Below are 17,642 nucleotides of genomic sequence, written 5' to 3' on the forward strand. Positions count from 1 at the left end.
GTCACCACTGGCAGCACATTTCAGTGACACAGAATGGGTCGCAAATCTTGCTTACTTGTGTGACATATTCAACCTACTCAACGAGCTCAATCTGTCATTTCAGGGGAGAACGACAAGTGTATTCAAGTCGGCAGATAATGTGGCTGCATTCAAAGCCAAACTGGAATTATGGGGGCGACGATTGAACATTGGGATTTTTGACAAGTTTCAAACATTAGCAGAGATTTTGAAAGAGACAGAGCCAGGGCCTTCTTTCTCCCAGCTGGCGTATGATCACTTATCTCAGCTTTCAAAAGAGTTTGAGCATTACTTCCCAACCACAAAAGACCTCCAAACTGGGAAGGAATGGATCCATGACCCATTTGTGCATAAGCCAGGTGAATTGACTTTCTCTGTGCTATAGAAGAGGATCAACTCCTTGAGATCGTAAATGATGGTGGCCTTAAAAGTATGTTTGAGACAACTTCAAATCTCCATACCTTCTGGATTAAAGTCAAGGCAGAATAAACTGAGATTGCCATAAAAGCACTGAAAAGCCTGCTTCCATTTCCAACATCCTATCTTTGTGAAGCAGGGTTTTCTGCAGTGACAGCAACCAAAATGAGATTACTGAGTAGACTGGACATAGCAACACACTTCGGGTATCACTGTCTCCCATCACCCCCCAGATGGGACCATCTAGTTGCAGGAAAACAAGCTCAGGGTTCCCACTGATTCTGCATTCTGGTGAGTTGTATAATTATTTCATTATATATTACAATGTAATAATAATAGGAATAAAGTGCACAGTAAATGTAATGTGCTTGAATCATCCTGAAACCATCCCCCCCCCCACTCCAGTTTGTGGAAAAATTGTCTTCCATGAAACCGGTCCCTGGTGCCAAAAAGGTTGGGAACCGCTGATTTAGACAGTATTTAAACCATGAGACAAAATGTGAGCACCAGTTATGTAAATGCAGATAATGAAGAAAAAACGACAAGGGGCTGAACCATGAAATACTCCAAAATGAGGTTGGGGAGAAGAGGAAGAATCAACATAGGAGCCTGAACAAGATCAATCAGTGAGATGGGAGGAAAAATAAGAGTACTGAATCCTAGAAATCAAATGAAGAAAATGTGCAAAGTAGGAAGAAGCATTCAACTGTTTCAAATGATGTTGCTAGGTCAAGTAACATGATGACCAAATATTGCCTTTGGATTTAGTAATGAGGAGATCTGTATGACCTCATTTGGAATTGTTTTGGAGTGGAGGGCTTAAAGACTGGGGTGGGTTTAAGAGAGGATGAGAGGAAAGAATTGTAGATAAAGGATATAGACAACTCCATCTAGAGCTTTTGCTGCAAGGGGGTGAGGGATATTAAGGGAAGAAAATCCAAGAAATTTTCTTTAGAACAGAAGAAATAATAGCAAGTGGGTATACTGATTAGAATAAACAAGTAGAGAGGAAAATCTTGATGATGTGGTAGAGACTGAGGAGAATTTCTACAGTGATATCCATGGGTCGGCAAGAGGGGATGGTTAACCAGTGGAGAGACTGGTTTTAGAGAGAAACAGGAGTAGTTTACCTGTACTAATTTGGCAGCAATGAGAGAATATGGGTGCAGATGCTGGTATATGAATTAATAGGATGGTGACAGTCTGGAAATCATCCTTCTAGAGTTTTGATTTTCTCAGTGGAGTAGGATAAATAACCATGAACATGGAACAGGAGATGTGGGAGTTTGAAGACAGAAGAGAACATGTGAAATAGTCACCAGAAGACAATGAGAGTCAATACAGGAAGGAAGTACAACATGATTGTTGGGAAGCATTAAGGCTCCACTTCAGAACTGCAATCATGAACTTAAAGTCATATCAATCAGTGTGACTGTTTTCTTCCGTATCTTTTCAGCCATAGGTAGAGAGCTGGATTCAGTCAGGGTTGTAATTTTACTGAGCATACGTAGATATATAAAAGAGAAGCAAAGGTATCAAGGGGGTCATTTGATGACTGACCATAAAATTCAAGCCATGCAAAAAGGGCAGAGCAAATCTTGAGAGAATTCATGAAAAGGTGGTGGTACTAATAGATTGGTGGTTCTGATGGGGTCAAAGGAGGGTTGGAGTGGTATAAGAGGGAGTGTTCTGGAAAGATAGGAGGATGGAGTCAGTTGACATTCAATTTCTTGATATTCCTGACAGTACCTAGATCAGACCTAGGAAAACAACAGAAACTGAGCAAGTGTCTATTAAATTGGATTTAATTATATTTTTGCATCAATATCCTGAAGCAATGAACTAAAACAGTACAAACATGGAAAGAAACACATGATCTTAAGTACAGACGCTTTAGATTGAAATTACCTTTTCTAAGATGAAACAGGTAACTCTCTTTTCATACAAAAATAATATAAAGGACTTCCTACAAATACCAAATTTTAAATGATTTAGAGTTCTCTCAAATGCATTAAAGTTTATGTTTATTACTTTAAAAATTTTATATAGACCTGTATATATGATAATAGTTATAGTGTATTTTGAAATGCTTCTTTGAATTCTCTGAAATTCAGAGGTATCATAAGCCTAAATGGTCTACCCCATGATGTAAGTGCCGTAGGCTGAAAAAGGATTAAAACCTTAATTTTAACAAAGGAGGGATATATATTGATAACACTTTAATATTTTCATCTGATATTTTAAATGTGATACCAATTTTTATATATTTTTTTCAATTTTGAGAAAGCAGGCAGGTTTTTGGATATCTAGTAAATTGGATTAGATTTAGGAGCAGAAAGAATGGAATTTATTGAGGAAACATTATAAGCACTTTGCTTTAGTTCATCTTCACAACAATTTTATAAGATGATTTATTATTGCTATTTAAACTAATGAAGAAACCGAGGCTTGGAGGTTTTGAAACAAGGCCAAGCTTATTCCAAACACACGTTATATGTTTATTAAGCTGCCTCCATCAAATCCAGGATTTAAACTATTTGGGGGTATACATTTTAGCTACTCAAAATTGACAATGCAACATTCATAATAGAGCGCAATATATTGGATGTGCTCCATATATACTCTCCAGGTCAAATACAAACAGCCCCAACTTTCTAGAACTCTGAGTTTAATGCATACTCAAGATTGACCATGTGGCGTTCTTATAGGGGCACTGTAAACTGTATTTGTTCTATAATTACCTTTGGTCAAATTTCAGATAGTACTATTAACTTTCTGGAACATTGAGTGCATTGCTCAGGTCATAATGTTCTTTATTTCTTTTTTTTTTTTTTTTTTTTTTTGCGGTATGCAGGCCTCTCACTGTTGTGGCCTCTCCCGTTGCAGAGCACAGGCTCCGGACGCGCAGGCTCAGCGGCCATGGCTCACGGGCCCAGCCGCTCCGCGGCATGTGGGATCTTCCCGGACCGAGGCACGAACCCTTGTCCCCTGCATCAGCAGGCAGACTCTCAACCACTGCGCCACCAGGGAAGCCCATGTTCTTTATTTCTTAATTTAGTATACTGACAAGTACTATAAGCTTAGTTCCAAATCTATGTCCTCTTTATATATAGTTCAACCAATAGCTATTAGAAGGAACAAATAAGAAGAGAGGGCTACTCAAAATAGGCAGAATGTCAATATGAAGACTTGATAACTCATTGTCTGAAAATAAAGGAGGTGATGGGAAAAACTACAAAGTTAACACCAGAACTCTTAAAGCCTACCATTCTTATTTTGTGTAGAGGCAAGCATCTACACATACTAAAATAATTTAATAACACAAACCATAATGAACTCAAGTCAACCTGGAAATGTTCAATTGCATTCATTATACTCATTGAAAGAAAATAATGTGATATGAAACATTTTTGGAATAATTGCCATTCAGAATGATTCAAATAAAATTTTAAAATTAGGTGTAAAAGGATAAACTGTAATTTTTTTGGAAAATTATTTTGTGTATAAACCCACATTCCCTAAGGATATTTGGTAAATGAGGCAATACTCTATTAAGTAGGAAGTACTGATTAGAGTTAGATTTCAGAGACACAATCTATTATATGGGAGAAAGCAAAAGCATCCAGCAGTTAGGTTAGTAAATTTGGGAGACAATGTACAGGCCAGTCATATATTAAAGATGGAGAGAGAGAGAGAGAGAGAGAGAGAGAGAGAGAGAGAGAGAGAGAGAGAGAAGAACAAACAGACTGGAATAATTTGCTTTACCTCCAACCCTTCAAATGAAGGGAGCCAAGAACTCAGTAGGAACTCAAGCAAGAAGAGTTAAAGGTTTCCTATAAGACTCTGCCTATTTTAGTAGCATTATAAAGAGAAAAGCCAAATGCAGGTAAAGTAATCAATACTTTGAGGCAATCATGCAACTGATTCTGCCTTTAGGACATGTCTGTCTGGAGAAAATTTTAAGAAATCTTTATGACTTTGACCGACAAGCTCTTTCATAGAGGAATGAATAAGACTTTGTCAAAAGGAGTTAAAATGACACCTGCCCTCCCCACCTTCTCTCTGCTTCAACCACAAATATATTGAGTCACTTCTATATTAAATGGACCTATTTAATAATCTTACCTCATTTTTGGCTAATGATTTTTTTTTATTCATTATCAGTCAACTGCTTTATTGAGCATTTACTATGCCTGCACTTTGATAGTGGCTGTTGTGAGTCTAGAAACAGTGCAAGGTGCAGCAGTTCTTTTCAGGAGTTTATCCTGAAGCTGCGAGGGGGTAGGGCCTAGTAGAGAGAGGACTCACAACGCTTCACTGCCAGTCCAATTCTGTTATTTTACAAGTTCTAGGAATTACAGGGGCACACAAAGACAGGTTAATCAATCAGCTCAGGAAAGACTCTGCTGACTCTAGGTGACAGAGCCCAACACAGATGTCAGAAGGATGATGGGATGGGAACAGTTCCTTTCTCCCTTATATTTAAATATATTACCAGATTGGAAGCTCTATCCCTCATGGAGTAAGTGCTGGCAACACAAATAAAAATTATATGTTGGTTTTATTTCCTCATGAAGACATTAGAAAGAGTTAAAAATCCTGGTATCTAGCTAAGAAGGTGGCAGGAGAACAGACCTGGTTTTTGTTGCCATCATACTCCTCTATGGAAATAGAGGAGTCAATCCTCTATTTTAACACTATAATCTTGGGCAGAAGTAGACTCTGTAGAAAGGAAAGTAGTCTTACAGTGAGGGAAGTGCTGGTGATTTTCAGATAAATAGCACATTAAGAGCGTTGGAAGTGAGGTACTTAATAGGACAAAATAATAAGCTTTACTCTAAACAAATGGCCTAATGATTTGCCAAACATCAAAGAGCATATTTATTGCTAATTGAAAACAACTGCAGGGTAATATTTTCTCCCCAACCCACATAAGGCATCCCAAAATAGACTTCCTTAAGAATTTATATATACACTGCTAGAGTCTCTATTCTTTTCTGAATATGCTCAAAATTTTAAAGATTTTCATCATTTAACTGGTTACTCATATCTTCTTTCTCTGGTGTGTTTGAGAGAAACTCCTCCTCTTCACTGAAAGCTGAAGACATTATTTGTCTTCAGTGTTTTTTATGCATTTGGCGAAGGGGTAGAATAATTGGCAAGTCAGTAAAACACATAATAATACCTTCAACTCTGATCGCCTTTCATTATAACTAACAACAGTGATTTGGCCCACTATGATGCGTTCAAATTCATTCTTGAATAGAAATAAGTTTTAGAGGATGAGAGAAAAATCACTTAATTGCTGCAGAATTAGGAAGCATTTTCACATTACTTCATTTTCATTAAAGTCCTTAAATTAGAGTGTCATAGTCTCTCTGAAGCTATGACAAATCAACAATCAGACTTAAAACAGAATCATTGCCCAATTAAACCTTATCATTCATTATCTTGCTTTATCATATAAAACAATTTACTCCATTAAGACCATGTATCAACTCTGCAAACAGGAATAGACTATTTATTCAGATACCACACTATCATAAAATGCAGTTATCTCTGATGGACATAAGATCATAGTTTTACTGTTGGATTAAGATCTGAGGAAGAAAAGATAAAAGATCCATTGGCATGGAAAGCCAATGATTTACCCATGGATTGCTGTATGTAATTTTTGGGAATTTTCCTTAGAGAGGAAGGGTGATTTACATGCAGCATGAATATTTATTTACATCTCTCTCTCTCTCTCTCTCTCTCTCAAGAAAGATAAAGGTTAATGTACTTATTCTTAAAAAGAAAGACTAGAATCTTTATTGAACACAAGAGGTTGAAATCTGCTTTCAACGTTCAAGCATATAGAAATCACTAAGATACAGTATTTGTCCTAGAAAAGCCTATAATGTAGTGAAGAATAAAGAATATTATTAGATGATCCCTAGCCTGTTCTCAATAATCTGAGAATATGTGTTTTTATCATAAGCAACCAAGAATATTTTAAAAATTGACCATATCCTAGGCCACAATGTGAAAGTCAATGAATAAAGAGAAATAATCCAGACTATGTAGTCTGCAACATATTTCAATAAAAATAATATGATAACTAAAAAAGCTGCAAGTTTATTGGAATACTAAAAACAACTGAGTAAACTGTAAAAAGTAGGAGGGGCATAATAAAAAAGCTGCAGTATAAAGTAGAAAAATAGAAATTAATGATTGGAGGAAAAGCCAGCCAACCAACCAGTATTGAGACAAATAAGTCAAAAAAGTATTATTTGAAAGATTAGCAAAGTAGAAAAACCTCTGGCCATATTGGAGATAAAAACATAGAAGATAGATGGAACAATTAAAACACGTTAAGAATACAAAGAAAGAGACAGCCATGGATATGGTAGAGATTTATAAAACATGTAAAAGAAGTCTATGGACAATGTTTTACAATAAAATTGAACATCTGGATGATGGAATAGATTATTTCCCAGGAAATTATGACTTATAAAAAAGTGATCAAGAAGATATAAAGGGATGTGGATGGACGTAGAGACTGTCATACAGAGTGAAGTAAATCAGAAAGAGAAAAACAAATATCATATATTAACGCATGTATGTGAAATCTAGAAAAATGGTACAGATGAACCGGTTTGCAGGGTAAAAATAGAAACACAGATGTAGAGAACAAACGTATGAACACCAAGGGGGGAAGTGGGTTGGGGGTGATGGTGGGATGAATTGGGAGATTGGGATTGACATATATACACTAATATGTATATAAGAACCTGCTGTATAAAAATAAATAAATAAAATTGGAAAAAAAAAGAAGATATAAAGGTATAAGGATGGGAAAGAAAAGAAAATTGTCACATGCAGATGATATGGTTTGGAATACACGAATTCCATGGCGGTACAGTGGTTAGGACTCCGTCCACTACAGGGGACATGGGTTCGATCTCTGGTCAGAGAACTAAGATCCAGCATAACGTGCAGCATGGCCGGAAAAAATAAATAAATAAAAATAGAAGGAATACAATTTATAAAACTAGAAACTTAAACTACTCAGAGATAACTCTAATGAAATGTGTGCAGCTCTTTCTTGAAAGAAATCACAACTTTATTGAAAGACACAAAATAAGATCTAAATAAAGGTAAGTACCATGTTCACAGATTACAATACTTACTACCACAAACATATCAATTCATCCCAAATGAATCTTTAAATTCAAGCCAATTAAAAAAATTCTAATAGATTGTTTGTGAACTTCAACAAGTTAACCTAAATTTTATATAAAGAACTGAGTACCAAGAACAGCGAGACACATTTTAAAAAGAAAGAAGACCTCTATTATCAAATATTAAAACTTAATATTAAGTTATAATGCTTAGAACAACGTGATATTGGTACAAGAATAGGCAAGTAAGCTGATGGAGCAAGACAAAGAGTTTGGATAAATGTCTTTTATATGTAAAATAGGTATATTTATAAGTTAGTGAGAAAAAAGAGACTAACAAATGTTGATGGAACAATTAATCATCTATTCATATGGAAAAAATAAATTTTGATAATATATAGCACAAAAGATAAATTGCAAATGAATTAAAGGCCTAAATGGGAAAAGAAAACCAATAGTTTTGGAAGAAAATGTAGACAAACATCTTTATGATATTAGCATATGAAAGAATTTCTTAAATAAGCTGTAAAACTACAGCCCAAAAGAGAAGAGTGATAAATTTTAGTATATTAAAATTGGCAACTTCTCTACAACAAATGGCATCCTGAGCAAAGCAAAAAGACAAATCACAAACTGGGAGGTGATATTTGTAACCTATTTAACCAATAAGGGATTAGTGTTCACAGTATGTAAATCTTTCAAATCACTAAGAACCTAACAAACAATCCAAAATAAAAATGGACCAAAAAGTCAATTTGCAGAGAAAGATACTCTACACTTGCTAATAAAAAGAAATGAAAAAATGCCAACTTCACTGGTGATTGATGAAATGTAAATTAAAATATTGAGCCATCCTTATATATCCATTTGACTGGCCAACATTTAAAATATCGAATAACCCCAGGTATTAGCAAGGATATGGAGCAGTGGGAACTTTGGTACTATGCTGGTGCAATCATATTCACATTGATCATTAAGGACAAATTTTAGAAACGTAATGTAGAATGAAAACTTGCAGAATAACATACACAATGTGTTAGCACTTCATTGAAATTTTAAACACACTAACTCAGAGGAAGGAAAAAGGGATGGAGATGGGAATTTACAAGTTTCATTTAAAAAAAGCTAGAGTGTTATATCTATAATAAATGCCATCACTTTAATCTACATGGTGGTCACACTACTGTCTCATATTATTTTCTTCATGCTTAAAGTGTTTACCATTAAAAAATTAAAGCTACATAATTTTCTTTTTGCCTGTGTTGGGTCTTCATTTCTGTGCATTGGCTTTTTTTAGTTGCGGCAAGCTGGGGCTACTCTTCCTTGCTGTGCGTGGGCTTCTCATTGCAGTGGCTTCTCTTGTGGAGCACGGGTCTAGGTGCATGGGCTTCAGTAGTTGCAACAGGCAGGCTCAGTAATTGTGGCTCACGGGCTCTAGAGCACAGGCTTAGTAGTTGTGGCGCACGGGCTTAGTTGCTCCGTGGCATGTGGGATCTTCCTGGACCAGGGATTGAACCCATGTCCCCTGCACTGGCAGGCAGATTCTTAACCACTACACCACAAGGCAAGTCCCTACCTAAAGATTTTAATATAAGTAAGTGTCAAGTGTTTTCAATACTAAATTGATCTTTGAATGATAAGTAAGTTTTAACCAGGGGAAAAGAGGTGCAAAAGGTGATTTAGGCAGAGGAAATTATATAAATGGAGTCACAGAGTTATTGCAACAGCATTAAACATTTGAGGCAGCTTGTCAATATCTAGACCATAAAGTTAAAAAGTACAAATTGTCTTTGTGAGATGAGAAGATGGAATGGAAGTGTAGGTGGTCAATTGTGGGAACTTTTAATGCTGTGTTAGGGAGCCTATGTTCTATCCTTGATCAACTGAAGTATCTTAAGAAGGAGAGCCACCTAGTCATATTTACAATTTAGAAAGTGCTGAAGCTACTTTGTGGAAGATAGGTTTGGGAATGGTGGTGGCGATAATGAGAGGGAGAGACCAATTAGAAGGCTATGTTAACCAGTCTGGAAACAGCCAAGACACTAAATTAACATGGTAACAATGGGAATGGTAAGAAAGAAACAGACTAGACATACATTTAGGAGGTAAAATTGGTAGAGTTTGGTGACTTAATGCATATGGGAGTCAGAAGAAAGAATGGATTTTTGCATTGAATATCTGTGTGGATAATAGTAACATTAACAGAAAACTGGATATAATGGAGGAAAAGCAGATTAGGGTGGATGATGAGCTTCGTTTTAAATACGTTATGTTTGGAGGTGTTTATGGAACATATTATAGCTATGTCCAGCCTGCAGTTGGCTATGCCAGTCTAAAACTCAAGGGAAAGGTCAAAACTTGACATGAAGTAGTCATTCTCCCAAGAACAAGAATATTAAATATATTTCTATATGGAAGGTTGGAGCTGATTTTAGTGGTTACTCATCACTTATTGCAGCATCATTTCTGTCTTTTCCAGCACTCAGTTACATATTTAACAGACCCCAGTATAAGAGGTGGGGACCTATACTATGCAGGATCCCTAATGTAATATAATATAAAAATATATATTTTAAAAGAATGCTAAAGTATAATGTTTATTTACCTACCAGACATTTACTGAGCACCTGCCATGTATAGGTATTGTGTTAGTAGCTCCAAATAGAGAAATGAATAAGATAGTTTCTGACTTCAAGGGTTTTACAATCTTGTCAAATATATAGGGATATATAGAAATTAAATTACAGTACACCTAAAACTAACACAACATTGTAAATCAACTATACTCCAGTAAAAAGTTTAAAAAAAATTAAAAAGGGAACTGTGATATGATCCAGTTATTTCACTTCTGGGTATTTTTCCAAAGAAAACAAAAACACTAATACAAAAAGATATATGCACCCCAATGTTCATTGCAGCATTATTTACAATACCAAAGATATGGAAGCAACTGAAATGTCCATCCACAGATGATTGGATAAAGATGTGTCATACATATACAATGGAGTATTACTCAGTCTTAAAAAACTCTGAAACTGCAACAAAATGAATAGATCTAGAGGGTAGTATGCTAAGTGAAATAGAGAAAGACAAACACCGAATGATCTCACGTTTAGAATCTAGAAAACAAAGCAAAATGAAAACAAACTCAGAGATACAGAGAAAAAAATGGGTGATTGCCAGAGGGGAGGGCATGGGGACTGGGAGAAATAGGTGAAAGGGAATAAGAGGTAAAAACCTACAGTTATAAAATAAATAAGCCACAAGGTTGTAATACACAGCATAAGGAATATGATCAATAATACTCTAATAACTTTGTATGGGGACAGATTGTCCCTAGACATCTTGGTGATCATTTCTTAATGTATGCAAATGTCAAATCACTATGTAGTACACCTGAAACTAATATAATATTGTATCAATTATATTTCAATAATAAAAATTGTGTATTTTAAACAGCCAAAACATTTGAAAATATCAATAAAATAAAATTTACCTTTTGAAATATTAAAAAAATAAATTACAAAGTGAGATGGAAGTATAAAGATATACAGAGGAAGAAGCAATTAATTCTCTTTGCATATAGGATGTCAGGAAAGTTTCCCAGAATACATAACATCAGAGATGTCTTTTTAAAGGTGAAGAGGACTCTGGTTGATGAGGGACAACAGCGGGAGAAAGAAATATTTGGGGCAGAGAAAATAGTATAATTTCTTGTGTCACAGTAACCAGCCTGATGCATTTGAGAATAATAATTTGGCATTACCTGGGGATGAAATGGGTTAGTTGGCAGTGTGATTAGAGAGGTAGTGAAAGCTATTCACAAAAAATTTCTAGATACCTTTCTGCCCACAGTAGTTCACTTATCTAAAGGTTTTAATATAAAGTAGTATTTTTAAATTATGGAAGGAGAAATGGTGAATTAGGATAAGTGGAAGAATTAGACATGACAAGTAAAGATTGGAGGCACAGGCACAACCAAGATCAGATTTAACCTCAGCCTCCAATTGAATTAATTTCATAAAGGGTCACTCATCAAATTCGAACACAAGTCAGGCAAATGTTTGCCTAGATTGACTAGCAATTGCATGAGTCCCTGCCTCCAAATAAACATTCATTTTCTGTCCCTAAATCCCAATACTGATTATATTGTCTCATGTCTTGACTCTTTTCCACTGGGGCTATTCTAACCTTGTCAAACTGTGATGCTGACACTGCATTTACTTTCTGCTATCTGCTCTTTCTTCACTTGACAGTTTCCCAAAGGATGTATTATGCTCCTTAAGTAACTGTCTAGGTCTCTGCCACAGAACTCAGTGACAGCTTTTTAGGTATGATTTTGTGAAAGGACTGATGTGTTGAAATCTTTTACTGTTTGTGTCACTTCTAGCAATGGCTGATATGTCATCATGTTCATTAAACCTTTAGTACTATACTAACCTTGCAGAATGATTTGCCATGCTTTGCTTTGTCTTTTTCCACAATATAGCAATCATAAGCATAGCTAAAAGTCTAAAAGTCCCTAAATACTACTTACTAGGACTTCTAATGTTGCTCACAAACTTACTTCTAAGTAGGAGTATAACCTGCAGTTTACATACTGACAACACAAATTTCTTATTGCAAGAGGACCGCTAGGAGATGATTATAATGCTCATAAAAAAGTCATATTTCTTAGAAGTTTTGTGTTTATATTTGGTGATGAATTTTCTTCTGATTCTCTTTAAGAACAAGATAGATTTTTTTATTTACATGAACTATCCAGCCAAACCTGCATGAAGGCCAAGGGATGTGTTATATTTGGCCATATGACATTTCTCAGAAATTGTAATTTGAAAATAGAATTTGATGTGTGAATGTATATAAATAGCATTATTTGTTATTAAAATACAGAACTATCAATTCATAATAATATGTGACCTGTAAATCTATTTTTAAAAGAATAAATGTAGGCCTTTATGTCATCTTTCAATGGGCCTAAATCTAGTTGCTGTTCTCTCTAAATCGGCAAATGGTCCTTTTTGGATTGGCTTCCTGAAAACGCTCTAAGTGGTAAATCAAGTTGGTATAGAAAGATGTGTGTGTCCCCCATTTGCACTGTATTTGAAAATTTTATTTATTTATTTATTTTTGGCCGCAACACACAGCATGCGGGATCTCAAGTTTCCCGACCAGGGATTGAACCTGTGCCCCCTGCAGTGGAAGTGCAGAGTCTTAACTATTGGACTGCCAAGGAAGTCCCAGGCAATCTACCTGTTTCCTTCAAATGAAATGGTCTCTATTCAGATGCTACTGTGCTTCATGGAATTCCTCAAGCCATATGCATTACTTGAACTCTGATATTCATTGATTATTTGTAGGTGTTAGTCTTCTTTCCCCAGTGATACTGTAAACTTTTCTACGACTCTCATATACTTGAATTGAAGAAATCACTAGCCATTTAAACTGGTACGTTTCAACAAATGTTCAATGTTCCAGAAGGACCATTCATTCGTGAATTCATTCAATAAATTTTGTTGAACTCCTACAATGTGCCACACACTGTTTTAGGCAGCAGAGATGTATCAGTGACCAAGACAACAATAAAAAATTAGAACATCACTGAATTTTAATTTTAGTTCGGGGAATCTAGACAATACATAAACAAGTTAAAAATATAGTATGTCAGTTTCTCATAAAGACTATTAAGAAAATAAAACAGGGAAGGGACATAGGGTATGCTTCTAGTGTATAATAAGATCAGTTATTTTGAAGTGCACAATATTGTATTGTTAACTATGGGCACTATGTTGGGTTGGATGGCAGATCTCTAGAATTTATTCAACCAGCACAAATGAAACTTTATACCCATTGAATAACAACTCTTATTTGTCCTGTCTGGGCTTGGTTATCATTTCTTAGAGTAACTTTACTTAACTACACTGACTGGATTATGTCCTACTAGTATGCATATCCTTCACCTCCAATGTATCTTCACACTCAATTGTTTATTTAATCATCCATAATTATTTGTTTAATGTCTAACACATGTACTAGAATGTAAGTTTCATGAGGGCAGGGATCTGTTTTGTTGATGCCTATTCCTTTGGCACCAAGCATATTGCCTGAAGTTACCAAAGCAATACATACATACACACACAAAGTTTAACCGACTAGCTTAATGATGAAGGGGTCATGTTTTATATCCTCATAGTGCCTATACATAACTCTTTTTGACTGACCCTTGCTTTATTGTAATAAAACAGTTAGCCAAGTTTTCATGGAAGGAAATGAGGATTTAATGAATGTATTAGGACACAGGAGACTCCCACAAACATTTAGAAGAAAAGATCATCAACATGAATATCAATAAAATCACCAGACATAACAAGTTTGGCCAAAAATATAACAAATACTACTGAGCACTTATTATTCATCAGGCATTGCTCTAAATGTTTGAGATATATTAGTGACCAAAACAGAGTAAAATCCCTCCTGCCACATAATGGAGTTTGCATTTTGGGGCAGGAGAAGACAGACAAGACCATAAAAAAATCAGTAAATCATATATACTGAGAAGATGGTCAGTGCTACAGGAAAAAATGGAGCAGAGTAAAGGAAACTGGGAATTCAATTCCAAGAAGGGTTAACGGGTAGGCCTCATTGAGCAGGTGATACTTGAGACATGTTGGAAAAAATTTTACCCTGAGAATGAGGAAAATAAGCAGTGTAAAGTCAGTAAAATTGTCTAGAAAAGATTAAATCACATATCTGAATGCAGAGGGAAATAAGGCCTGAGTGAGTCAGGGACATTAGTAAGAGGGGAGAGAAGTTTTCTGTCTTCAATTTATAATTCAGGATTTAGCTTTTCAACAAAAATTAAGTTAGAGTTGCAACAAAATCAAAGAAAAAATGTATATCATTTGCTAAGAGAAAACATTAAAACATATTTTCAGTTAAAAATTCAAGCTATTTAGAGATGAAATGAGAATCTTACCATTTTTACTGATGTCGAGTTCTTTAAGGTTAACTAAACTAGCAATAGTGGTTGGCAGATTTGAAAGGTCATTGTCAGGAATACTTAGTTTTCTTAGAGCTTGACAGTTGAACAATTGCTGTAAAAAGAAAATAATAATTCATTAGATCTCAATTTAGTTAAATCCATTCATATATAAACTTAGTAACAAAATTCAATTCAACATCTTTACAAATGTGATAGTAAAAGGGCCCAACCCCAAAAGGCTCACTTTCTTCCACACCCATCTTCTGGATTCTCTTCAGAGTTTTTTCACATTCCATCACCATGTTAGTACCTCCCTACTCTCTGCTATCCACATTCGCCACTCAAGGTATTCTACCTTTCCCCTTCTGTTTAACATTAGTGTGCAATTTGCCACTGAACCAATTGATTTATTTTTTTGTTTGAAATAACTTCTGGAGTAACCCCTTCCTTTTTATTCTCACAGCTACCAGGATTACCTCAATTCTCTTTCTCCACAACCACAAATTACTTCCATTTAATCATGTTGAACAGTTGTTTATCTGACATGCAAGAACGGCAATACAGTTGAATACATGAGCTCACATTTCTTTTGTGTCCCCACACTGCGTCATAAATATCTATCAAATGAAACATTTAATCTCTGATACTTGGTGAAAAATAGCCACTAGTGGTTGGTTCACTTCTGCCACCAATCCTAAAGTACTAGATGGGGAAGAGTCAAGTGTTAATGCAATGGTTCTCAAATACAGCATGGTTTTAATCATTGGTGGGTGGAGGTGCTTGGTTAAAATGTGGGTCCTTGAGCTTTACCCGAAGAAGTACTGATATGGTGGGTCTGGGATGAAGATCAAAATCTTCATTTTTAACAAACACTCTAGTGATCTGGTTATTTTTATGTAGGTGTTTCCAGTATCACATTTCTGGAAACAATATGGTTAGATTTTTTAGCTATGTCCATCTCATCTTGACTACTCAAGATTTGAACAGCTGGGTCAGAATTTTTGATTCATTTCTGGAAGAATTATCTTAATGAGATCTTTTCTGTTTGACATTTCTAATTCTGTTTTGCTAAATTTCCACAGATTAAGTCTCTGGTATCCATGACTATGCAATTGGCTCACAGTACATTTAACTGCTGCTTGTTCTTAAATGTAATTCTTAATTTATAGGCAAAACAATGTAGTATGTGGTTGTTATTTCTTAACTCATTACCTTTTTAAAAAATAGATTGTGCTCATTATTACTTAAGATAAAATATGTAGTTTCTTGCTTTTGGCTGACTTGCTTTTGTCTCCTTACAAAGATTATTTGCAATACTTCATGTAGTACTAGGATTTCAATATTCTCCATAGAGATGTTGCTACTTCTTTTTATAAAGTCTAAAAATAGAGAACTTTGATGGATAGTTTCCACTAACTACTAATTTTCTCTTTAAAAATAGAAAAAAAATATGTCTACACTCACGGCCAAAGTTAATTTAAGTTCTTGTCCAGTCTCCATCATTCTGTTAGGACCGTTACACTACATGCAATGTGGTTAGTTATAGATGCATAGATTTAAAAAAATCAATTGCCTCTTGGCTGATACTGGTAAGATGTATTAACTACTTTTTAGTCTGATTATTATAACCATTTTATGTAAAATTCAGAAAAATTATTTTCAAAACTGTTTTTTGCTTTGTAAATTCAAGCCTCATCTCAACTAAATACTCAGTTTATCTCAAGAATTAATAGAGGTCCCTATATTCTTCTTCAATTTTAAATGAAGCCACATCAGGAACAAAAGATTTGGGCACTCCTGAACACCCTATTACATAAAATAATCCAAGATCCTAAGATCTTGAGAGAGGCTAAGAGCATGGCATTTGGAATCAGATTCATGTAGATTTAATCCCCACTTATCTGCTCACTTGCTGTGTAATCTTGGGAAAGTTACCTAATATCTCTGAATTCTATCAATTTCCTCATCTGTAAAATGGGGACAATAACATTGCCTAACTTGAAGGATTGTTGAGAGAATTAAATGAGTTACTATATGTCATCAGTTCTAAGTCTTGCACTTTCTCATGTATTAACATCTTTGCTGTTTGGGATTCATCTTCCAATCAACATTGTTATATCTGTAAGCAGTGTTTCTTTTTCCTTAGTGGTACTACAGTAACGGTAATGGTGTTTCTTAAAGTCAATGGCCTTGGATTTGATGAAAGGAATTACTTGTAAAAGTGTAAAACTGTGTTTGGCATAGAGTAAGAGCTTGATAACTGTTAGCAATTACTAATATTTATATGTTAATACAGAAACAGAAATATACCTATATAATCTATTTCTTACTTTTCTAGATGATGAGGTCACTGAAGGCAGGAGTCATGTCTGATTCATCTTGGTGTCAACCTGTTTCACCTTTGTATATATTAAAGTGACTAGCACAGTGTCTTTTACACAGTGTATGTTGCATAAATATCTTTGAAAGTATACTTAGATAAGTAAAGAGAAAATGAAGAGAGTGCTAAGCTCCAGCTGAGTGGTACTTCACTGGTTTGGAAGTTTCAGATAGATAAACAATATCAGTGGAATCTAAATTTAATAAACAAGCAGTGAATTCTTGAATATGAGTCATGATGTCTATAAAGTGGCAAAGAAATTAAGAAGGCATTTTAATGATTTTTTCAATATTCAATTTTTTTTTTTTTTTTGCGGTACACAGGCCTCTCACTGTTGTGGCCTCTCCCGCTGTGGAGCACAGGCTCCAGACGCGCAGGCTCAGCAGCCATGGCTCACGGGCCATGCTCCACAGCATGTGGGATCCTCCCGGACCGGGGCGCGAACCCATGTCCCCTGCATCAACAGGCAGACTCCCAACACTGAGCCACCAGGGAAACCCAATATTCAAGTTTTGAATGAAAATGATGTAAAGAATGATCATGAAATAGCTGTAATTCTTCAATATAGTATAAAACAGCAACTCTAATAGCTAATGAAAGTAAGACTCTTAATGACTATGCCAAGGTAAATATCAGATATAATGAAAATACACTGGTAGAGTATCTGTCCTAAGTTATGTTG

At 35.3% G+C, this 17,642-nt stretch overlaps 1 protein-coding gene across 3 annotated transcripts in view; it reads right to left on the bottom strand.

Annotated features, from left to right (window-relative positions):
* LRRC7 (leucine rich repeat containing 7) overlaps positions 1-17,642 on the bottom strand; it is a gene marked incomplete at both ends in the record, with an annotated part of 381,292 nt that overhangs the window by 260,470 nt on the left and 103,180 nt on the right. For all 3 annotated transcript variants that reach the window (XM_082833990.1, XM_082833989.1, XM_082833988.1), the window contains one exon: positions 14,575-14,692. In XM_082833990.1, the coding sequence (XP_082690116.1) occupies positions 14,575-14,692 (118 nt within the window). The remainder of the gene's footprint in view (positions 1-14,574; positions 14,693-17,642) is intronic.

The sequence above is a fragment of the Leucopleurus acutus genome (genome assembly GCF_964270905.1).
Source record: "Leucopleurus acutus genome assembly, chromosome: 2".
NCBI classification, from domain to species: Eukaryota; Metazoa; Chordata; class Mammalia; order Artiodactyla; family Delphinidae; genus Leucopleurus; species Leucopleurus acutus.